The sequence below is a fragment of the Rhea americana genome, unplaced genomic scaffold (assembly GCF_003343005.1).
Source record: "Rhea americana isolate MKP2758 unplaced genomic scaffold, rheAme1 scaffold_21, whole genome shotgun sequence".
NCBI classification, from domain to species: Eukaryota; Metazoa; Chordata; class Aves; order Rheiformes; family Rheidae; genus Rhea; species Rhea americana.
Genome location: NW_028186258.1, coordinates 2,908,705 through 2,932,728, shown reverse-complemented (window position 1 = coordinate 2,932,728; position 24,024 = coordinate 2,908,705). Strand labels below are relative to the sequence as shown.

The 24,024-nt window shown below is 37.9% G+C and overlaps 1 protein-coding gene across 2 annotated transcripts in view; it reads left to right on the top strand.

Annotated features, from left to right (window-relative positions):
- Positions 1 to 9: 9 nt before the first annotated feature.
- The window catches only part of SPAG9 (sperm associated antigen 9), a 70,775-nt gene continuing 46,760 nt past the window's right edge, over positions 10 to 24,024 (top strand). For both annotated transcript variants that reach the window (XM_085304599.1, XM_085304597.1), the window contains exons 1-3: positions 10 to 401; positions 7,528 to 7,648; positions 22,271 to 22,341. In XM_085304599.1, coding sequence (XP_085160725.1) covers positions 96 to 401; positions 7,528 to 7,648; positions 22,271 to 22,341 — 498 coding nt within the window. In that variant the 5' untranslated portion in view covers positions 10 to 95. The remainder of the gene's footprint in view (positions 402 to 7,527; positions 7,649 to 22,270; positions 22,342 to 24,024) is intronic.

Sequence of the window (24,024 nt, the reverse complement as noted above, 5' to 3'; positions counted from 1 at the left end):
GAGGGAGGAGGCGCCGCCGCCGGAGCCCGCCGAGCCGCCGCCGCCGCCCCGCCAGGCCCCGTCAGCGAAGGCGCTCGCCGGGCGGGCCGGCAGCCATGGAGCTGGCGGACGGCGTGGTGTACCAGGAGGACCCCGGCGGCCCCGGCCCCGCCATGATGTCGGAGCGGGTGTCGGGGCTGGCGGGCTCCATCTACCGCGAGTTCGAGCGGCTTATCGGGCGCTACGACGAGGAGGTGGTGGCCGAGCTGATGCCGCTGGTGGTGGCCGTGCTGGAGAACCTCGACTCGGTGTGCGCCCACAGCCAGGAGACCAGCGTGGAGCTGGAGCTGCTGCGGGACGACAACGAGCAGCTCCTCACGCAGTACGAGCGGGAGAAGGCGCTGCGCAAGCAGGCCGAGGAGGTGAGCCGGGGCCGGGGGGCCGCGCCCGCGGCGGCTCCGCGCCCGCCTCGGGCCGAGGAGGGGGGAAGGAGGCCGCTGGCGGAGCCGCCCGGCGGGGCCCCGCTGCCGCCGGGCCGCGGCGACGAGCTGAGATCGTGAGCGCTCGGCGGGGTGCTGCTGGGGGCAGAGGGAGCTCCCCTCCTCCGGCCGCTGCGGGCGCGTTGGTGCTCGGCGCCTGGAGAGGCGCCCGGGTGCCGCTTGGGGCACTGAGCGGAGCTGCTGGCAGGGCTCTGCGCGCGTTTGCCCGCCTAGCCTGCTCCTCGGTGTAGCTCTYCTTGTGCACTCTCCTAAATAACTGTGGGAGGACGCTCTGAAAGGCTGTCCTGATCGCAAGGTGCATCGGAGACAAGTCATACTGCTTGACGATAGGCATGGAGTCGTATACAACTGCTCTATTTCACTTCCCCTCTGATTCTTTTCAGTTGCAGGAGTTTTATAGTGTTTTTTTTTTTAATAATCCAGTTCATATCTGTTGTATAGGGTATTTATGGCAAGAGTGAGGATACATTGCAGAATGTGTGGAGATAAGTGCTGTCTAGTTGTTCAGAGCTGGCAGGTAACGGCTGCAGTCAGCAACAGGTGGTGCAGAGTGTTTCATGGCATCAATTCTGACCTGAGYGTTACTACAGAAATTGAAGGTAACGAAGAACTACCTCATCATACATAAACTTGTGAAGCATCTCTTCTGTGAGATTATAAAGCAAGGCAGTAGAAAGCAGCTGTGTGAGATACTGTCTCATTGTCTCCCAGAACTCCAGTAGGAAATTGGATTGACAGCATTATCTGTAGAAGAACAAACCATCTTATAAGTCTATTTCCAGACTCTGTCCTATGCTTATCTCTGTGGATGTGCTTTACTTCTAAGTTTTCCAAAAACAGGAAAGCAGCACTGAAAGTGGAAACAATATTAACAAAGAAAACCGAACTCGAAAAGATTGCTTTCCCTGGACACGTATTTGAATACGTAATGATTATAAGTGAGTGAAAAACATCAGTATGCAAATTGCTCCAGGGCTCCAGTGATTCGATGCAAAGTAATGTAGTGTGAAGAGTATTCCCCAGACTCCTTGGACTAATAAGTCTGTTGTCAGTCCTTGGAATATTATTTATCACTTTTGTCAAACATTTAGTTGTYTTACAGTGGTTTGTGAACTGTGGTCTGGGAACTACTGCTGCAAAGATTTAATGCAACATGAAAGACTTTTCTTAAAGTTATTTCTATTAAGAGAGTAAAACAGAGGGACTGTAAATATTTTTTGAACTACTTCAAGAAAAGTCAGTTGTGCTTAAAACACAGGCGATGTTTGCCAGATTGAAAAAGCAGGCCTTGGGCAGCAGGACAGAAACCAGAACAGTATAACGAAATAGACCACAGTATTAACTATGTTATTGTGGTCCTTCAGAAGCTGGAGACACCTATGTTGGTATTTGTACCTCAGTATAATTACCATTTCATTGTATCATGTTAAATTAACATAAGGAATTAAGGGGACAAGCAATATGCAATATGAAAAGTACTACTTTCATGCTGCAAGACAACTTACTGATACTTTCTAAAGCGCAATTAGATTGAAGACTGTATTTTCAACTGTAACCACAAAGGTCATCTTTCCAGTGTGTGCTGAGGTCAGCTAAGGTGCACATAATATGGGTGAAAAATGTTATAGATAAAACATTTTATATTCATGACAGTTGTGTGTTTTAGTCAAACTTGATTGTTGCAACAAAACTGTTTTTGAGTGTTGAAGTAATTGGGTGGATGCAGTGTTGTTGCAACAAGAGGAAGGAATGTGAATATCATAGCGTGGGTTGGGTTTTTTGACAAATTACTGGCTTGCTGGTGTTCATCCCTTTCATTGTGATGATTAATCTGATAGTAGCTCAAAATTCTCCCCTTTGCTAAGTTTAATATTGCGTGTCTTATCTATTCTGACTGTCCTAAAGAAATAACTTCCCTTTTAGTTTGTTTGCCAATGTAGGAATTGTTTTACTCATGGTAGTATCTTGATGAATATTCATRGTTTACTATTTAAATAGGAATCCCCTTGCACCATTGTCCTAAATAGCCTTCTTCAATTCCTGTTCAATTTTAGAAAGTGTTACCAAAGAAACAGTGTGAAAATTATTGACTGTAAACTTCTGATATGGCAATTCTAAAAAGCAAAGATATTTCAGAAATTTTAAGCTCAGGTTGTTAAGTAACAGTCATGATCTTTATTGCTATAAAGTCACTTGCCAAACTTTTAACATTGTATATTTTGTGGTATAACTAAAGTAATAGAGGAACTAGCCATTTTGTAGTTGTTCTGCTTACAATTGTGCATAACTTACCTTCCCACTTAGTAGATGTTAGGCAGCATGCCCTGCCACAAAGTGCGAGTGGAGGAAGGATTTGGGGTTTCACTATCTTACGTATTAATCAGTTCTGCTTTCCATAGAATTACTGGTCTATACTTGAATGAGATCCATTATACTGAAAGCTTGCTAAAATATTGTGAACTTAGATTTAGTTGTTGTTTTTCAGATACATACATACATTTTCATCTTCCCTGAGGCTGCTGAAGTAGCTTTAAAAGTTAATTTCAGAATCCCAGGTTACGTTAACTCAGCCTTCAGGTAAGGAATGCCTCTGGAGTTGCTAGCAGGTTAATGTGGGCTCTTGAATAGAGGATGACCAGATGTAAGTGGAAGCATAGGATTTAGACCTGCACTGTCGGTACATTTCACGGTCATCTTTAATTGTTGTACTTAAATTCTTAAATATAGTTATTGCCATGGTTGTAGCAGGCTGACACGCACCAAGATATTACTATCTAGACTCTTTCATATACAGTTCACTTGCATGTAATACCTGTTTCCATGAATTAACAATTAGACTAGTGAATGTTTTCTACTACACACAGGCCACCAGACTGTGCAACTGAGCTGGCTTTGTAGTGAACTTTAACTGCACAGTACCCAAGGAAGAACGTGTCTGGCTGAAAAGCTTGGCATCRTTACAGAAAGTTACCAAAGCCCATGTTGTAGGGTAATAGAGGACTGGCAAGTAGATAGAGCTCTCAAATTGCGTATGGCTAGGACTCGTTTGGATTGTAGTGATAAAGTTAAAAATGGAGAAGATGCAGGCTAAACATAAAAAGAACCATTTTGTTCAGCTAGTGTGATATCACTGCGTAATTAAACAGTTGTGTGCATGGTAGGGTGGTTCCAGAGGAACATCCTGTGTTGCTTTATTGTGTGATCTGAGTTCATGTTTTTCAACTATTATTGCTGTAAACTTTAAATAGACTTAAAATTGATTATATAAAAACTACTCAATCTTATCTGTAAAGCACTCTTTCATATTTTTTATTGGAGGCCTTTAAGAACAGGTTAGGCAGACATTTGTCTGAAATGATGTTGTTAATGCTGTCAGAAGAGGGGAAGAATTAAATGGGAGTTACCAAACATAGCTGATGAAGGTATCGCAGGCTTGAATTTCAGTAATAGGCGCTTGCAGGAGGAGGCATGCCTCACATCCTGCTCTTGTGTTTCATCACATATCAAATTAGGATTCAAACAGTAATACTAAGTATCATAGTTTAAGAGCCTTGAAATGAGATGACCTTCTAAAGTCTGTTCTAACTCTGTCTTCTGTAATCTTTTGGTATTTGGTCTATTTTAAAAGAAAAGTTAGTGTACTTCAGCTATTAAAAAAACCTCCAGAAAGCCCCCAACATTCACTTCTCCTTTGGGTTGTGAGAGTTTTGCTGCCTAGAGAGTGCTTCACTTGAAGAAAGCTAGTTTTTGTCTGCTTTAGTAACACTTCTGTGTGATCAGTAGCTTGGACTGAAATGAGGGAATGTTGCGTATATTGAGTAGCTAATATGTCCCTATGTATGCTGTTGCATTAACCTAATATTCTACATCTATGTTGTWAAAAGTGTATTGTCAATGTGAATTAAAGTCTTTTGAAGTGAACGCTCAGCCTATCCTTGGCTGTGCTGATTGCTTATCAGACTAGCCTTTCCATTAGTCATCTTGTTTAAGCCTAGATGATCAGTCTCTTGGGGCTTTGTGTGTGTTTATAGTATCACAGAAGCAGAAATGAAACAAAATGGAAACATAGTCTAAAGATCAGGTCTAAAGAACTTGATCATTATTCTGGTATAGTTTTCAGTGGAGGAAGAAACTCTAACAAGAAGTTAAACATGTGTCACACTGATCTGAATCAGTGTGGATGTTCATTATATATTTTGGAAAATGTCACCTTAGGGAACAGTTGAAACCATTTATGTAATTCTGACTGTTAAATGATACTGTTATTCAAAACTGCCGGTGTTGCTGAGATGCGATCCAGTTTGTGACTTTAGAGTACTTCTTTTTTTGTAAAACTCTTGCATCTATAAATTTGGAGGGGAGGGAAGATTTTTAATAGATGGGTGGGAAGGAGAGGAGGAAACAGGAAAATTCGCTACAGATTTATTCACTGAAAAATGTAGAAGAAAGTCTAATGTTTTAAGTATTCATGCTTGCAAAGCTAGGAAGAACTTAAGATTGCCTCTTGTTTTTTTTTTTCTTTTTCCTTTTTCCCAGTTCCATGTGCTAATGGTTTGCAAGGGTAAGCAACTGTTACAGACTTGACTTAAACAGTTTCTCTCCTGTGTACTAATCTCTCTATTTATAGAATCTTTATACTACATGGAACTTTAGAATAAGAAAATCAAGTTAAACTAGTTGAAAACAATCAAACCCTATAACCTTAATACACAGCAACTTTTAATGCTTACTGTTCAGCTTGAGAGGAAATAAAAATGAAGTCTTATCTATCTTTAGTTTCATGAGTAACAATGACATTGATGGATTTTTAAATGGCTGTTTATTCAAATGTATAACTGTCACTAGCCTTTTGCAAGTTATAAGGCACATCTGACTTTTGAAAATAAAGGAAGCAACTAAACAAATATGTTTTATTTTAAAATTCTTCTTCCATGTTTTTCCATTTTTAATTTACTAAACCATGTTGGTATTTAGGCCTAGTGCCAAATTTGCATCAAACAGTTTGAAGCCCTTTCTAGAAAACAGTCTACTAAGAATGAATAAACTAGTCATGGCTTGAGTTTCTAAGATAAAAGAGGGTGAAACTCTTGCATYGCTCACTACAAAACAGAGCTTCTGCAGGGTAAGTTTGAAGTTTTCAGTCTTTCATTCACTAATCAATATTCCTAAGCTTTGCTTTTGTATCTGTGTATGGGGAGGGGTGTGTGTGTGTGTGTAGAAATAGTTTTCCACTTCTGACTTCTTAAAGGGAGGGAAGAACTCTCATTTCTGAATCACAGAAATCAAAGCAGTTCTGCCTGACTTGATATCGGTTTCTTGATTATTTCACTATTTTGCTTCAAGCACAGTCATATGAACTCCATTCATAGTCCTGTGATAGCTGTATAGAGTTTGTTTGAAAGGAACTCTTGTTCCACTTTATAGATAATGTTGTATTTCTACATTCAAAGTAATTTTTAAGCAAAACTTCTTCTGATAGCCCTGCTGAACTGAAGTTCTTTCATAGATTTACAAATTTTTAAAACGTAGCTTATTAAAGGTTGATATGTGAACATTCAAGCAAAGTGCTTTTGTCAACAAATTATTCTAGACATACAGAAAAATTATATGCAGATCACCTATAACGTAATTTGAAAAACTATTTTGTGATGGGTTTATACTACTTTTGTACTTCTTTTCTTTACTAGGACTGTTAAATGGTGTCTAGTTTAAACTAGCCATTGCTGTGGAAGTTGGTGGCAACACTAATAATTGTTCCAAGACTACCTTTTCAGATAGATATTTCCCTCAATTCTGGCAAATCAAGTGTGAGACTGTCTTAACTAGGAGGGCCAAAACAAAGTAGAACTGTGCACAGCCTGTATCCCTCTTTTTAAACTGATAGATTATTGATTATGCTGACAAAATGAAATCAATGATCCTTTTTTTCCCTGAATTTGCTACCTGCTTCTTAGTATCTGGGCTCTTCTCTGCTTCTGTGTACTACACTGTACAGCTACAGCTTTTTCTGAACCCTTTAGCCTTCCTGGATGTTTTGCTCTGCTAAGGCTTCTGGTTCCCCTTTCCCCTTTGTGTGGTTAACCTTCTGTGCAACTCCTGTTCATAGCCTTGGCCTTCTCTTTGCAACACAGATATACTGTGTTGTACTGTATACTACAATACTACTATGACCATTAAAAGTGGTATTTTTTTGCTACCAATACGTACTGAATTTCTTAAGCTTCTGGTCAAGATAAATAACCAAAAATGTGATTTGAAAACCATGTAACAAAGAATTGGTGACTTTACTGTTATAAAGTGTATACAGTGTTACTAACATCATTGAACTCAGCAGTGTTAGTGAGATACTTTGGTGAACCAAGGTAGCTGAAGATGACATCAGGACAGTTGCAGAGTACCTTTAAATAGTTGTCTAAGCAGTTGAGAGGTTTTGAGATGATTGTTAAAACATTCAGTCTTCATCAAATACTTAGAATCTATTACTAAAAGTAATTSGATGAGGAAGAAAAGACAGAATGTTGGTTGGTGGCTTTTTCCTACAGCAGTGTCTGTACTTGCCTAGTTTACAGAGGGAGGTATGCATTACCAATGCAGTCAAATGCAATGTCAAACCTCTCTATGTAATGTTGGTGGGCAAGTGTGTTGWGGGGGGAATCTTTAAGTTTATATTCGTGTTAGTCCTGAGCAAGCTTCTCTCAAGTAGTTGACACTGTTGACAGTGATTATGCAAAGCAAGCTAGGTGGAAGATTTAACTAATTGCTGCTGGACTGAAATATCATTCGTGTCCTTCATGTTTAAATGTGGATTGTAGATTTGTTTGGTTGTTTTGGAAATAATACTTGTTCTTTGAAAGGCTGCTATATTGCCTCCTATATGCTGCTTGGAGTCAGTCTTCCTGCTTAGGAATATTTCAATTTTTTTTTTTAACTTAAAAACATAGGAATTACTGTAGATCTACTGCCTGTGTTTAATAATGAAAGTAGTTTGCTGATGCCTTTTTTAAAAATCTTCTGTTGAATCTAACTTCACTGTATTTTTTTCATCTAGAAATTCATCGAGTTTGAAGATTCTCAAGAACAAGAAAAAAAGGACTTGCAGACCAGAGTAGAAGCGCTAGAATCACAAACTCGACAGCTTGAACTAAAAGCAAAAAACTATGCTGATCAAAGTAAGTAAGATACGTTGCAGTCCGTTTAATGATAAGACTGCAATACAAATTTCCTGCTGTTAAGCAGGAATACATATGCTGAATATCTGTGCCATGCATTTTGTGTTTTGACAGATAATTAGGCTGAACTTCTGTGCAGATTTTTTCCCTGTAATTAAGGCAAAAATTTAGATAATAAGATCCTTAAGATTCTTGGTATTATTCTTCTAGTATCCCACCTCCTTTTTTTTTTTCTTGGCCATACTGTCTTCATGTTTTGCCACCTTAAAAAAGTGACATTTAGAACTTATTCTCATGTAACTGATCCTAAAATAAACTATTTTTCTTCTCCAAAAAGAAGCTGGCATTTTACTAAATTGTCTGTGCTGAAGAGAAATCTTGCTTTCAGATCTGTAAAAGCTACTAGGATGCTTTTACTTCAGATTCTAATTATCTTTTGAATAATTTTGCTGAATTATTTGTATGTGGTATTTAGTRTTTACGGTAGATGAATTAAGGAAGAACACTTTCACTTTTAGAGCTATCTTTTAAGTAATTTGCTAAAATATGTGTTACTTTTGGAAAAACGTAGCAGTGATTTTCCTGAAATACTGAAAGTTGCAATGTGAACATAGTGTAGCTTATGCTTTCTGCTGGACTCTTTCTTAYTCCAGTACATCATGATTGAATGAAATTTGATCACTATTTCATTTTCTGCTTCTAATTGAGTGATATGTAGAAAAAGAAATGAGAAGAACAACCCTCAAACCAGCAAAAATCTTTCCCTCTTCATCTCTTCCCCTACCAATCTTAGATTGAACATGAAAGACCAATGATAGATGATGGWTTAATCTTTTGCTAACTAAATCTGTTAAACATTCAGTGAAGGTCATGATTTTTTGTATGTGTTTTCATTTGATATTTTTAACATGGTATTGAAATACTGATCAGTGTGAATTAACGCTAACTTTTAATCAAACTGTTAGCAAGTGCTTCTAACTTCTCTTGACGTAAGACAAGCGTGTTCATCAATTTGTGTAAAGTTTCTATTGCTGGGCCRTACGCAAATGCAAAGTAAGACTGTATTGAGAGTGGTAAGGGTGAAACAAGATCAGTTTCTCAAAGCAGGCTGACAGAAGAGTAGTTGAAGAGGTCTATTCTCATTTYTTTGTTTCTATTCTGTCACCTTTCCTGCTTATAATGCAAGGAGCAATATATGTGTTTCTCCTTTTTCAACTTAAACATTGCAGGAAGATTATATCTTAATTTTCAGTGGTTGGATGAGTCTCTAGAAAGAGATATTGGTGCACTGGTGTTATGATTGAAGTAATAGCATATAGAGCTGAATATTTCTGAAGTTTAAGCCATCTGAATATTGTGAATTTATTTTCTTAGCACTAWAACTTTTGAATAGACTCCTTGGCATGTGAGTGGATTAGAATGTTTTTGGCAAATGTTAGGGATATGTAATCCTTCAGGTTCATTGCAGTTAAAATATTCTCGGATTTTCTACAGACAGTGACAGGAACATTTACAGCAATCTTTAGTGAAAACTTGGGTGATTGATATTCAGTACTGTTTCCTTATAGATGAAATCAACTGAAAAAAAGATGATTTTAAAGCATATTGTAGAGACTTGCCTTGGAAATAAAGTTGGTGTGAAAGGGAATGTGCATGTGCTTGACAGCAGGAGGAAGRAAAAAAAAACATTGGAACAAAAGTTTGGAAACTACACCCTCTGCTACCAATTAATCAGACTGAGGAATCCTATGCTCTACATCTATAGCCCAAACAGCTTGTTAATAGGGAGACCCTGTGCTCTGACARCAGGAGTATGGCATCAAAATTTCATTGTGTAGTATATGTCATTCCTCTYTCTGATAGTGCAATAGGAAGACGATACTAAAAGATCACTCCTAAAAGCTATCAAGCATCTGTTCGAAACTGAATTCACWGTTGCCAGTTAAGAAAAACCAGAGATGCAGTGAAGACTCAATAGCAGATGTCTGATGTATTGTATACAAGTGATCCTGGCTAAACCACTTGAATGCATGCATCTTGGTGCTTGTTAGTAGGTAGGTGTGAAAATGTGAATGAAAAGTCTGAGAGAATGAGTAGGTGAAAAAGCTTAAGAGGTTTTGTAAAGTGATACCATCTTTTTCTTCCCTAAGATCTCATGTTGACTTTGGTTACACTACTTTCCTACGATATAATTGTTGTATATACTGTCTTCTGCCTTTTGTACCTTTGCTAGAAGCAAGAGTTGTACAGAGCTGCTACATATAGTTAACATGTAACTGGGAGTATGTGTGGACACAAGCTTTTGTGCATGTTTATATTAATCTAGTGTTTAGACTGATGGTTCAACTGCCAGTTTTCAGATGCGCTTATGCTTGGGTACTGACAGCTCTAAAAGTATCTAGGCTGTGTTCCTTTTTGAGGWCAGCTGGGGGAAGTTCTAATAGTGGGCACAGTGTCAAGCTTTCTTCTTATACTGCATATTTTCCAAAACCCACCTCCTGTCACCTGACAGATGTGGTGKTGTAGGTCCTCATACCATTGAAAAATCAGACTGATATTTTTTATATTGGATTTCTCTCCATACTCTCATGCTTGGATTTGATGGCTTGAATTCAATTCTATACACTTTTGCTTCTCTTATAACACTGATTTTTCTTCTGAGCTCTGTGCTCTGTGATTCACTTCCAATAAAAAAAAATATTTTGGCACATTCAGATTCAGAATTGATCTACTAATACTGCTAACATTTCTGAATCTTAAGAGAATTTGAACATCRCTTTTTTCAAGAGAAATTGGTCATGGGTACTTGGATGTGTTTTATTATTATCTTTTTACAAAGCCATCTCTACTATAACATCTCAAAACCTAATATTCATATGGCAGCACATCTATAAAAAGGATTTCTGTAAGGAATTATAGAAGTTGCTTTCACCATTTACTGAAGTCCGTAACACTATTTTATACTATTCTATAAGTCTCCAAGTGAAACTGCTTTTTTTGCTTTTAATATAAAGCCTTATCAAGCTAATATTACTAACATMCTGAAAAAAGTTAAGGTTACTATTGTATTTGTTCTGAGAACAGATGGAAGAGCTGGTTTGAAAGTTGACTTCATCTGGCAGATCAGAAGGTATGATGTATAACAGCAATTAGCTTGAAATTCATTTGTATGTACTAATTTATATATAAAGGATTAAGATTTTATTATAGATATAGAGGTAAGTGTACATGTATGTATGTATCACACCAGTTAACATATTTGCACAAGAAACTGTTCTAGTGGAAGCACTGGAAATTGGCCAGGAGTAGTTTTTTGTAAGAAATAATGATAGCTGTTTCAACAACTTAACAGCATCATAAAGTTCTGGTGTTAGACCATTGACTTCTAAACAGTTCCAAAATCGTTTTGTTGGGAATAAACTGTCATGATGCTAAAAATGTAGCTTTTGAGGAAACAATAGAGCTGTGATTCAATACTGAATTTTGTTTATGGTTTTTGGTTGATAACTGTCTGGGAGAGCATGAAAGATGACTACAAACACTTGACATGCTGCAATCATACACAGTAAGATCAGAGGAGGCGTAGAACACAATTGGTGAATACCTAATGAATATTATGCAAGTGGACTGTTTAAGTGATCTGAGAACTTCTATACTAGTATGCATATTTCTGAAGCAGTCTRACATTTCACTGTATTGTCTTTTGCTTTGTTTTAGGTAAGGCAATTTATTTCCTATGATACAAAAGATACCAATGTRTCACTTTAATTCACTGGGTACAGTTACAAGTCTTCTAGCTATGTCTCTTTTTTTTCTTCCTATGCTACTGTTAGTGCATTTAAATTAGTCTTTGGTGTTGCCAACTGTTACCACATCAATGTTCAAAATAGTGGTAGGGTTACCATTAATGATGGAGATCGTAAATGCTTGGCACAGATCAAGTAATCAAATAAACCCTGGTCTACTTTTTTTTTTTTTTTTTTCTTTTTTTTTTTTTTTTTTTTTTTTTTTTTTTTTTTTTTTTTTTTTTTTTTTTTGTTTTTTTTTTTTTTTTTTTTTTTTCTTGTCTGAGTACAGAGTCTGAGATAGCAGCATCACTCTGTTAGAGGATACTTTATTACCAAGTCTACCAGTACTAAATGTCAGGCAGACTTCTAATAAAATTGAATGGAAGAAGTGCACTTATTTAAGTACATACTTCCTAGTCTCAGAAATAAAGCCTTCCAGAGCCTGACAAATGCCCTGGTGAGACACTGTTTGGCAGTCCTGCCATAGGCACAAGCCTAGGATTTATGCCTACACACTTTTGAGGGTGTTGCACCATAGAGACTGACTGAGTGGAAGAATGCTTTGCTGGTTTTGTTGTTGCTGAGAACTACCTGGAAGTGTGTTGGACATCTGTGTTCTGCTTTCTTCTGGGAGTGGTAGTGTGAGTTAGGTCAAAGATGGAATTATAAGTCTTAATTGTGAACTACATATAGGGCTAGGATTTTGGGGCTTGTGAATTTTGATCCTTGCTATTACTACAATAATAATACAATATGATGATACGCTTCAGTACAGTTCAACTATTGGATAACTTGCTTTGTGCTCTAATGAAGAGTGATTGTGGAAGAAAGTTATGGATTTATTTGTTTTGATTCATAAGTAACTTTTTTTTTTAACCAGCAGGTAAGGCTGCTGGAAGTTCAAGATGGTAAAATCTCGCTTTAAAAATTATTAACGCAAGCGGTTCAAAGTGGCCTTTCTGTTATTCCAGGAAATTATTTGTTTTTTTCCAAAATATTAGTAAGACATGAGAACACCTTTGAAAGTACAGCAAATGTGCTACTTGACAACCAGACTCTTAACTGGATGCATAATTCTCTTCTATTTAGGAGTTCCCAAGTTATTCCTCACAGTAATTTAACTGAACTGCCATGAAAGTACATTAACTATGGGACATATTACACTATTTTACAGCTGAAGTGTGAAGACTACCAAGATTATCAGCAGTTTTTACTTGAACTGTTCAACTTGCAACTGTTTTTTTGGGGGGGTCTCTGGATTTTTTTTCCTTGTGTTAATACCCTTAGATATATTTAAATAACTATTGCTCTTTGCCAGATTGCTTTGAAAAATGAAAATATTCAGGGCCAGTTTGCATGAAGTTTTTTTTGTTACCCCTACCCTCTGTGGCACAGGGAAGTCTGTGGTGAAAGAAGGAAGAAAATGCTATAAATGTAGCTTTCCCACAGCTATATTCCTGTGCTTTAACCACAAGATTGTCCTTTTTTTTTTTGCCTTTTGTAGACTACTTGTGCTGTACTCTTTTTTTTTTATCAAATAAGCAAGACTTGTGCAAACAATAGTTCTGTCTGTTAAAACAGTTCGGCTTGTACTCTTGGACCCCCTCCATCATAAGCACTAAGTGAGACTAGTCCTGGGAGAAGGCAGGTCCACAATTACAAACATACTGAGCTCACTTAAAGGCCAATGAGGTTACTCAGGAGCCATAGGTCTGTCCTAAATTAGATGCTTGTTTTTGCAGTTTTAATGGTCTTCACACACACATACACAAAGTATTCCTTTGCACTTAAGTTTATTTTGTGGAATTATTTTCTTAGCAACATATTCAGTCAGCTGAGTTGGAATAAACCTGCCATTTGAAATTAAAGTTAAATAGGAAGCTAATTTTGTGTCAACCTGTTACTAAATTATTGTGGTTCACCRGGCTTTTTTTTCCCTCCCTGCTGCAGTATGAATTTAAATATTTTGCTGTCTGCTCTGACATGGATCAGTAAACTACCGTGCTCTGCTCTCCTTTGGAGGAGATGGAAAGGGAGAGCAATGGACTGCTTGACCTGGTGGCTCTACTGGGAGGATTGCACGCCTTGGTAGATAATGAAAGCCTGAATGRCAGGGGCAGATGCACATTGGCTTATTACTGTTGCACATTGAGCACTCAATCCTGATCTGTAGTGGGTTGTAACGGTTGCCTAAGTCAARTTTGCTGTCAAAAAATGGTTTGACAAATTGCATCCTGAGAGATTTGGTGAACATCACAACTGCCTGTGGGAGGGCAGAGGTGTAAGGATTTGCGGGTTCTATTTAAGTGTAGGAACGTGCTTCTATGTTCTGGCTCTTTTGCCCATGACCCATTTCCTCCTCTTACTTTACGCTGCTGCTTTTCTCTGTGATTTTCCATTGCATGCCTCTCTGCCCTTGTGCTGGTGTGCTTCAGCTGTCAGCATTACCTGTGCAGGGAGCGAAGGAAAGACAGTGCCAGTGCTGTTGGGGGCCTGTGGCTTGTGGAGAGAAATATCACAGAGTTCTGGTAGGCTTGTRTTGGAACAGTGTCAACCCAGGCAGCCTTGTCAGAAGCTCTTGCTGTCAGTCTTTTAACTTTTACTGAGTATGAGCAAGCATCTATTTTTGGTTTTATGACTTGATTGGACTTCTGTGGATTTTTATCTCAACAGCAGAGGGCACCTCTGAATACTACAGAAGTGTTCCAAGTATTGAAATGCTAGTTAAATGTTTAACACTCTAAAGAAAATAGTTTCTTCCCCTTCCCTTCCACTTCAGGGAAGTGTCCGAGGCAGACCAGTCTCTATCAATCTTGAGTATCTTTTTTTTAAGAGTTACTACAATGAAAACAAAATGTGAAAATGAGTCAAATATCTGTAAGACCACTAACTCTGCTTGTAAATAGTTTGCAGAATTAAAATGTTTCAAATTTCAACCTGGAAGCTAGAAAACCAGGTGTTACTGCTGTTACGRGTTTTTAACAGCTATATGCAACTTGCTTGTCTAGCAGAGCTCCATAAAGGCACATGATGCTTTGCTTTGGTTATTGCACCGTCTCTAGTTACCAAACATGGGGTGCAGTGCCTCTCAGGGCTCGTGTAATATGCCACTGGATTCTGTGTGGGCTAAAGACACTTATTTTTTTTCCCCCTTTTCTTGGATTGTCGATTTTTTTTTTTTCATTAGATGGTGAGATGATAAAGGTCTTTGCAGTTAAAGCTGAATGTAGTCACAAAACCTTGTGACTTCCTACAGGGGGGAACAGCACTGGGGTGCACTTTCTGGAGGAATCATTTTCAGGGTACATTATTATAAGGGTGGTTGGTTTTAATTGGAGAATCGCAAAAATGCAACATCTGGATGGTGGAACTTTCTGATGAAGGTTGTAGGCTGTGGGATTCAAAAGATTTGGTTTCTTTTCTGGATCTGCCTAGGACTGAAGTGTAACCAGGGTATCATACTGCATTTGACAATACAGATGAGGTACAGCTATGTTTCCATACTTTGCAAGTATATCAAAAATATATTTGATAATTATGCTGAAGTCATACTGCATTGGGCAAAACTATTTAAAAATCTGTGTCGTCTTTCAGAGCTGCAAGCATTTGGACATAGCTTGGAGGATGATTGCATTTGTCACACCAGGTGACATAATGCAGCTGTTGATATTGCTTGCTCTAGGTTTTATTTGGGATGGGAGATTTTGGCAGATGACTTAAATGCGAAGACCTGTTTTCCTCAAGCTAAGCAGAACTGTTGCATTTCCSCTTGAAGCCGATAAAAGCAAGACCAGTTTCTCTTGCAGATCTTCTGTGGGAGTTGTTTGGTACTTTCTATTTTTGTCTTAACTTGTCAAATACCAAAGTTACTATAAYGTACCCAGACAAGCATCCTCTGGAGGTATAACCTGAAGGCACCTGGTACTTGGACACTTACCTGTAGCCATCTCGTAGGGATGGATTTAGTTAGCAATGAGACTTTAATAGGAATTTTCAGCTRTTATACCTAAATTTTTGTTTTAAGCTTTCACTTCTGACTTGAGTGTTCTCACATGGGATTGTGTGAATAATTAAATTGCCATGAAATACTTCTGCTGGTAACAGTGCTCCCCTTAAGTTTGTCTCAACTGTAGTGTTTAGTCTAAAAACTGTAAGAAAGGACCTTGTCAAAAGATCCTTGAAAGAATTTGAGAAGTTAAGGTTTGTTCAGTGGCAATCCRTATTGTTCCTCTCTATTTTCTGGAGATTGAAAACAGCATTAAACTTATCTTACACTTCCAACCAAAAAAAGGAATAGAGTAGTTTGAGGGTTTTTTTTTCTTTTTCATTAACAAATCTGGAGCTTATCATTTGCCAGTTTTCTCACTAGTTCTTCATATATGTAAGTTTGTAAGGCACAGATTTCCCTCCCGTGGCCCTGGGCTGTTTCTAAAGTTTTGTTTAYTGGACTTTAAGAATCTTTCTATAAGGAGGTGCATGAGTATCAAAGTGTATACCAGAAAGGAACATTTTGTTGCTCTGACTAAAGCATTTCTAAATTACTTGAAAAGGTAAAGGAACAGAACTTGCAGTATTTAAGGATGCTTTTGCATTGCTGGCCTTGCTGATGCTGTAGGGTCTAACTAGAGCATTTTTGATTATCGCTCTTGTGTAGGAAACAAAACGAGTCATATTTTAAAGAATTCAGATTTGAACATAGTGTCTTTTTAGTTTGGGCGTGAATGTAGAATTATACCTGTAGCAATACATTTGGCCTATATTAGTTCTTTGCGCTAAGATAAACACCAGCAGTGCTATTACATCTTTACCTGTAGTTCCTTTTTCCCTTACTAAAGTTATTTTCCTAATTTATTTTTAATTTCTGGGAGAATTCAATGCCTGCTTAGTGGTGTAAAGTTACTGTGGTACCTGACAGTACAGAAGTGTGTGTTGTGGGAATCGGTAGTCCACTAGATGGAGCAGAAGATATAGTTAGCTCAGTAGGTAGTGCTAAGTTGCACTAAAAGGCTGGAGGCTAAAATAAAATGGAGTAGAAAATTAGAACATAATGGTTGGCCTGCTTAATGCTCATCTATTAATATATCTGAGCATAAGTGGTGAGAGTAGGTTGAAATCCATTATTATACAATTAACTCCTTGTGTACTTTTTTGATTTGGTTTTGTTAAGAAAGTATTGTGCTAGTGGTTTAGGTGCTGAAGTAGAGTTCAGTCGTTATACTAACATGATTGCTCTAAATTTTATAGCAGTAAAAAAAGCTGGTTTTAAATGTCTTCTGGAACCTTGCGTCTGACTTACTGGCTTTATATGCAAACCTGGTCTGCTGTACCTTCTGCTTTCATATTGACTTCATGTTGATTTTTTTTCAGAAATTACTTAGAATTTTGTATTATTCAGTAGAAGTCAGGAAAAATGCGTATTCTCATTTTTGCCAACACAATCATTAGAAAGTTGAGAGTTGGAGAAAGGCAGGCTATGAAATCAACTTGCTTTAGTAGGCAAACGTATAAAGGAAGTATCTCCAGATTTAAAGAACAATCAAAACTCTTCAGTGAAACACTGGGTTGACCTGGAGAATAGTGGAGAAACTGGCAATAGAGTCAAGTAAYTTTTGACTCAGTCTTGGTGGAAGTTGACTTGTATTGTTGCTCACTTGAGTTCCCATTTCTGAGAGAGCTCTTGATGTGATTGTCCTTGTGTTAAATGGTGGCAGCAGAAAGTTTAAGAAGCTTAGTTTAAAGTCATATGCCAAATTTAAGACTTTGATAAATGTTAGTGATTCTGTGGGGCTAACTGATGCTCAATGGATCCTTTAGCAGGGCAGAAATATCAGGGGTAAAATACTGCAACAATAAATTATGAAGGTAATTTAGTTGTCAGATTACATATTGAAATTTGCKGTCAAGAGAGTGTTAAGTGTCCTATTTTCAAACTGAGAACTAGATCTATAGCTTTTAGCACTGTGAACTACTTGAAGATGTCAGTCTTGCCAAGGAGTTTAACTTATCACCACTTTAAAAAAAAGTGTTCTGTGCTGGTTCTTTCTAGGYCTTATTACATTCAAGTGAAATACTTGTTTGATAGCTTCAGTCTCTGTTTCAATCCRTGGTCAATGTGATTGTTCTTTAGCAACTACTTAATAGGTCGTAAGATCGTATCAGATCCTAAGATCAATCATGCTTGATCTGTATCTGAACTTTGATATGGGACCTGCTTTTAAGAATGGAGCTAAATGAAAGCTGTCCAAGGAGAACCTTCAGGTAGTCTTAAGTGCCGGGAAAGGCCTGTGAATGAGCTGGATCTCTGTCCTAGCTTGTGTAGTAGGAACTTGTAATTCCTCTTGAAGGCATCTTACTGGTTGGATTTGGCTTTCTAGCAGGTCTGTTTCTCTTTCTTCCCCCTCAGGCTTATCAGCAAATTGAGGCAGAGGACAACATACAGATGGAGGGTGTTCCAAACTTGGTAAAAGCCATCAGACTTGGGAGGTAAGCTCTGATTTTTGAACAGGCAGGGTAGGCAGCTCTTGCTGCCTAATTCTTCATTGTGTAGATACTGTAAGGTAGACTCCAGAGGTTTCTCTAGTTTCCTGTAATATATAATCTCCCATTTTTAGGCTTGACTGGTTTGATTTGAGAGGACTTTGACAATTAGGATTGGTACTTCAGGTTGTTGAGTGTGTATTAGGATTTTGACAGCGCTGGAGAAGGTTGCAGGTAGATCTTGACCATAAGTTCATGTGGTGTTGATCCAGTGGGATGCTTTCTTATCAGCCTAAAAATACTACAGTGTTTGTATTATTTGCTCATCTGTACGTTGCTGAACTTTGTTTTAATGAGAGTCCATTTCCCCTCCCCCCCCGCAAATGTTGACAGATCCTACAATGTTTCTGTGTTAAGGTAATGCCAAATATTTTTCRATGTAGACTTGCAGACATGAGTAGTGGTGTTCTTAAATGTGTGAGATTTCACACCATGTAAGATATCTTACATGATTTAATAAGGATGTACATGACTTCATAAAGACATAGCTGAGACAATGGATATTTAGCTCTTATGATATATTCTCATGTTGCGAAAYACAGTGGATACTTAAATGTTGCAATGACAGAGTGGGCTTAAAGAAGTAGAAGTATTTTTCAACTTCTCCCCTACTCCCCAACATTTAGCCATTGTACATCTTCAAGCTAATTTTCTTATCTACCCTTTAAGACTGTCATCTTAAATCACAGAGTGAAATATTAGAGCTTTTTTACGTTGTTTCTTACTCTTGAAATTTTGACAAGACTGATTTGTGCTTGGAACCTTGTCTGATTTGCCCCTTTGCAATCCAGTATGTTTTAGCCACTACTAACATCYACCTCCATTCTTCTCAGAGTGGATGTTGTCAGAATAGTTTCAGGCTTTCACTCTTCTGTGCACAAGTAGAATAAAATGAAACTGAGAAGACAATTTGATTTTAAGCTTACTTCTGTATGCCATGCCTCCTATTCTAGTGCTTTTAATTTCYTGTTACTACTGATAGGAATGTATGTTTTATTAGTGATTTAAATTTCTGTAAGGTTTTGGGGCCAGAATCTGATGGCCTTCATCAAAATTCTTATGGCTGTTCTTCACTAGGTTCAAGGGTGGTGTGTGTGTGTGTGTCCCCATCTTGGTGATCTGTGGTCCTCAAGGAATATCTGATCCATTTCTTCTACAATGCTTAATSGAAAAGGAAAGTATGTTCTGTCTGGCTTATTTTGTCAGGATTATCTCTGTTGGGAGGAGTGTTTAAGGTGGAGTAGACTGTTATATGTCATTCTGGTGCTACTGGGAGAAAAAAACTTATGGCAACTGCTAATGTGGTATATKCTGAGGTTAGAAAAACTTAATTTACATCAACTTATGACTGAGTTTGGCTGTAGAGTTGCGATGTGAAGATTAACCTTTGAAACAAGAGATACTGAGAAGACTTCTGCTTGAGTTGGGCAGAGAGGAGAGCAGATGGATGGAGGGAGCTAGCGGTTGTAGAAATCTCGTCCAGAAGAAATCATGAATGTGACTTTCATCTTCTAGGGCCTTCTTTTTTTTTTTTTTTTACAAAAACTTTGTATGTAACAAAAATAGTTATTTTAAGATCAAAGTTAATAAGGACATTCTCCTTGACTCTGCAGTACCACATCTATGTCCCAGTGTCTTCTATGACTTTATTTAAGGAACTGTTTAAAACTGGACCGTAGAAAGAAGATAGCTTGCTTCATTGTGGAATCTTTGTKGAACCTTCCGTATGGAGCCATTGTGAAAGTGCTTAGTATATAGATTCATTTSCCATTGTCATCTATGGAATTCATTAAGGTAGGTTACGGACAGTGTGAAGAAAGAGGTGCTCTGTAACAGATAATACAGAATTCATCTTCACGTAATTATGTTGTGTAAAGTAATTTTCCCAGAATCCATCAGCTAAAACTAGTCTCTAGGAGCCCATGTTGGCTACCCTGTCCAGACACTAATATATCAAAYAACTTCAGGGTGCTTCGCCATTGTTTGCTAATCTCCGGACGAGACTGCGCTGAACTGTGACTTGCCAGCATTAAGAAGCAGAATTTCGAATCAAGGCAGTGTTAGTCAGCGCTGAGCTGTAGYGAGGCTGTAGTGCTTATTTCAGGGTACTTGGAAACTGTTTCTAAGGAAGGGAGCAGGCTTCACAAAACATGAAGCCAATTAGTAATGCAGTTTGCACTTTCTGATTTCCAGGCTATTTGCCTGCCCTGAAGTAGATTTTACACAACTGAAAAGTTACAAGAGCTTTGGCCTGTGTGGAAGGGAGAGACCCTGAGAACTTCAGTGGAGACCTCAGGAATGGTGGATTGACAAATGCACACSCTAGTCCCTGGGAGCAGGGAGATAAACCTGCTGTGCTCTGTCTTCTGGTTGCTGGATGGTTATTGCTAGCATGTCTCTGGCAAACCATTGTAAAACATAATTATTTCTGTTGCCTCATCTTGCTGAGGCAACTGACTAGAATGCCAACTTATTTAATTGTAAGATATTTGGTCTGTCTAAAGGAGTAAATAAAACTTGGTGCTCATATCAAATTTTAACTATAAATTCTGCCCCTTSTTTCTGTAGGCAGTTAGCAAAGGCTTTCTTATTTTTCTTTAAATGTATGTTTACATATTTTCAGARCAGTTAAGCTTGTAAGGAATCTCTGGAGATTATCTAGTCCAACTTCCCTGCTAAAAGTGAGGTCAGCTAGAGCTGGTTGCCCAGGACCATGTTCAGTCAAGTTTTGAGCATCTCCAAGGATGGAAGATTCCACAACTTGAGTAACCTGTTCCAGTGTTCTTTGTTGCCTTAAAAAGAATAAACCAGACTTCTCCATTCATTTAGGTAATATTTTGTGTATTCCACTGCCTCTTAACATATATATTTGTGTATTGGGCTGTAAAATATATACTTTTTTATATATAGYGCTGTGAACACTTCTATATCAATTTGTTACTATTTGCTGCAAAGAGCTTTTATTCAATTGGGTAATGGTGCAGAAATGGAAGCTCTTCAGCCTTGCGTGTGTATGTGTATATATATGTATGTATGTATGTAAAAGGTTTGATTTGATACTTTCAGTGAGATTTGAGTAGAATGCAAAAAGTTTTGTCAAGGAACTTAATGTTCTTAAAGGAGCCAGGCTAGRAGCCTTAGCTTGATGATTACGCAAATTTGAGTGTCTAGACAATTATGCATTTTGGTTTCAGCCCTCGAGTCTGGCAAAGACTTTTGACTGAAACACCTGCAATATTGTGCCACAATGCAGAAATATGGAACAGAGAAATTGTCTGAGAAATAATTTTCAAAGGAGGCAGCTGGCAATAGCAAAATATGCAAATAGCAAAGAAAAAGCTGATATTTGTCTTCAGATAATGTGTGTTTAGCAATGAATCTCTACAGGTTTGTAAATTWAAAAAAAATGGGGGGAGGGAAGGGAATAAGAAGCCTCAGTTATAGAACTTGAAACACATGGCTATATCAAGGGTAGTATGTTCTCAAATGTCCAAACAGAAAGAGGGAATTCACATCTTGGCAGATGAAAAAAGCTTTCTGATTTAATTCAGTGTTGTGTAAGGAAAGTACTSAATGCTTTCAATTTTTCTGCATAATAGTTGCATAGAGATACCACTTTCTTCTAGCTTCTCTAATATTAACTTCAGAAAAGTTTTGCTTAAATATGTTGGACATCACTTTTTGTAATTGCCAAGAAATTAATCAGATATTTTCTTTCACTGTATGTATTACTCTGCTACTCAGTAGAACAGGAGTGAGTGCCAATGTAAAAGTCTTAGATGCCACAACATATGACTTGAAATTACCTGACAATACCTTGTTATATTTGTTCTTGTTAAACACCTCTGGAGACTAATGTGGTTAAACTCTAGAAACCTGCCTAAAGCCTTAACTGGAGCTCACGGCTCTCATCATAGATTTAAGTCTCGTCATGTGACATGGCTTCTACCTCTTCTAACATTTTCGGTATGCACACGTAGACATGTGAGAAGATCTTGACTGATGCAAGCAGTAAGCTGATACTTCACTGGAATTTCAGTCATTGGACTAGCAATCAGCTGGGGAAATAGTGTTTTGGTTTTTTATGAGGACTACAACTTGTAAGATTGTGATGCTATTGGTATATTCTACAAGCTCATGCACAAGAGTTTAAGCATGTAGGAAAAGACATRCTTTTTATCTGGTGCTTTGCATTTCATAAAGAATATTCTCAACCCTGGTCTGGTTGCTGTGTGCTAGGCAAGTCAAAGTCCCATATATCAGAACTGATTTTTTTTTTTATTTTTTTTTCTTGCAGTTAGCAGACTTGAGGAGAGAGAGGCAGAACTCAAGAAAGAGTACAATGCACTTCATTCAAGACACACAGAGGTAGGTTGTTATGTCAAGATGAATTGAGAATACCTTTGAAAAAAATCTTGGTCTATGCAAAAATTCTGTTGTGAGAAACCGGGTAAACTAAAATGTCCAGTCATTTCCTCACTGATCACTGGATATTTTCATTGCTGGTGTTGGCAGTAGCCAGACTTCATTTGGTAGGCAGCTTTTATCTCTCACATCTAAGTGTCTATTTTCTTGTGTTGGTTTGAATACACCTTTGTCAATTGTGTAGCTATTTCTCAGATATTCAAGCATTTTCAAAGAATGGGAGTTTATTTTTTCCTATTAAGTCAATACTTCAAAGCACCCTAAACTTCTCTGAAGTTTTAACCTTGTTACTTTTTCAGAAGTTTTCCCTCAGCGTTAGTATTACTTGTACCCTCAAAGGAACATACACCTTCAAAATCTAGCCTGTTACTGAGAGTCATGATTAACAGAAGCCCCTACTGTATTTATTGCTTGCTGTTGAAAACAGTACTCACTACTAAAGATGGGCAAGCTTGGCTTTTTCTATGTTAAACTAAATAAAAGTAAATTAAATAAGCCATACTTCTTGAGCAGCCTCTAGAGCAGAAAGGGACTTGTGATGTGTTGATTTCAGTAGCAGGTCATCTTTCCCATGCAGGGATACTTAGTGTGTTTTAGCGAGGCAATCAATAGGTTCTCCAGAGAATTGATTGCTCTGAAGTCCCCTTACTGAGGATGGTTCTTGTTCCTTTTACTCTGTGATCACTTTGTCATTGTTTAAAAGGTAGGGGAATACAACACTAACTATTTCTAGTTTAAAAGACCCCATATATGGAGAGGGAAGGGAAACAGAAGTAGGATTTGGTTAACTTAAATGCTAGCAACCTTAAGAATATGGGTTAGGCATATGAAACGTTGTAATACAGGCAACTGAAAGTGGCTCAGAACCTCAACAGGCATAGTCTTGCATGACAAGACTTCTGCAGATCTTTAAGAAAACAGTCCACTACAGAARAGTTTGAATCCATATATTTAGAAAAACCCTAATGTATTCAGATGAAGTTTTAAGTAATTAGTTTAGAATGTTGCATCTCTCAAAGTAGAGCTTTTTTTAGTAAAATAAGTGATATTAGGTAATGATGCTTACCTAATTTACAACATGAACTGTTCCTTGAAAAAGAGGTAAGCTTTATCTTGTTGTTTTGGAAGTAATTCAGACCTTAGGATACTATTTGCTTGCAAAATTCTCTCTGCAGAGTTCAAGTTGACTAAATGTGTTTGGCACCATTAATTACATGAAATGCTAATGAAATGTTCTGAATATCTCTTCGTGTAGGTTTTRCTCCAAAATGGACAACAGCCTCTGCTGGTTTGATTCAAATTTATTAAATGCTTTTACCTCTTAAATTCACTTTCTTGGGTGTAGGGAGAGGTGTTTCCTTGGGCTTTATTATCACTGAGGTGACTATGTCCTTCTTAGAAATAAGTTATAGTATAATATGGTATATTCATTTCTCCTCCTAAAATCAGATCTCATTTTTTCTATGCTTCTTCCTTTCAGCAATTCAATTTATTTGCTCTCCAGTTCCAGCACTTTCATTTTTCCTTTCAATATTGCATCTCTCTTCCTTTGTCTAGCCAACATTTGTCTAGCCCAAATAGTAAATTGGGGAGACAGACAACCTCATGTTGCATTGATTTTTAAAA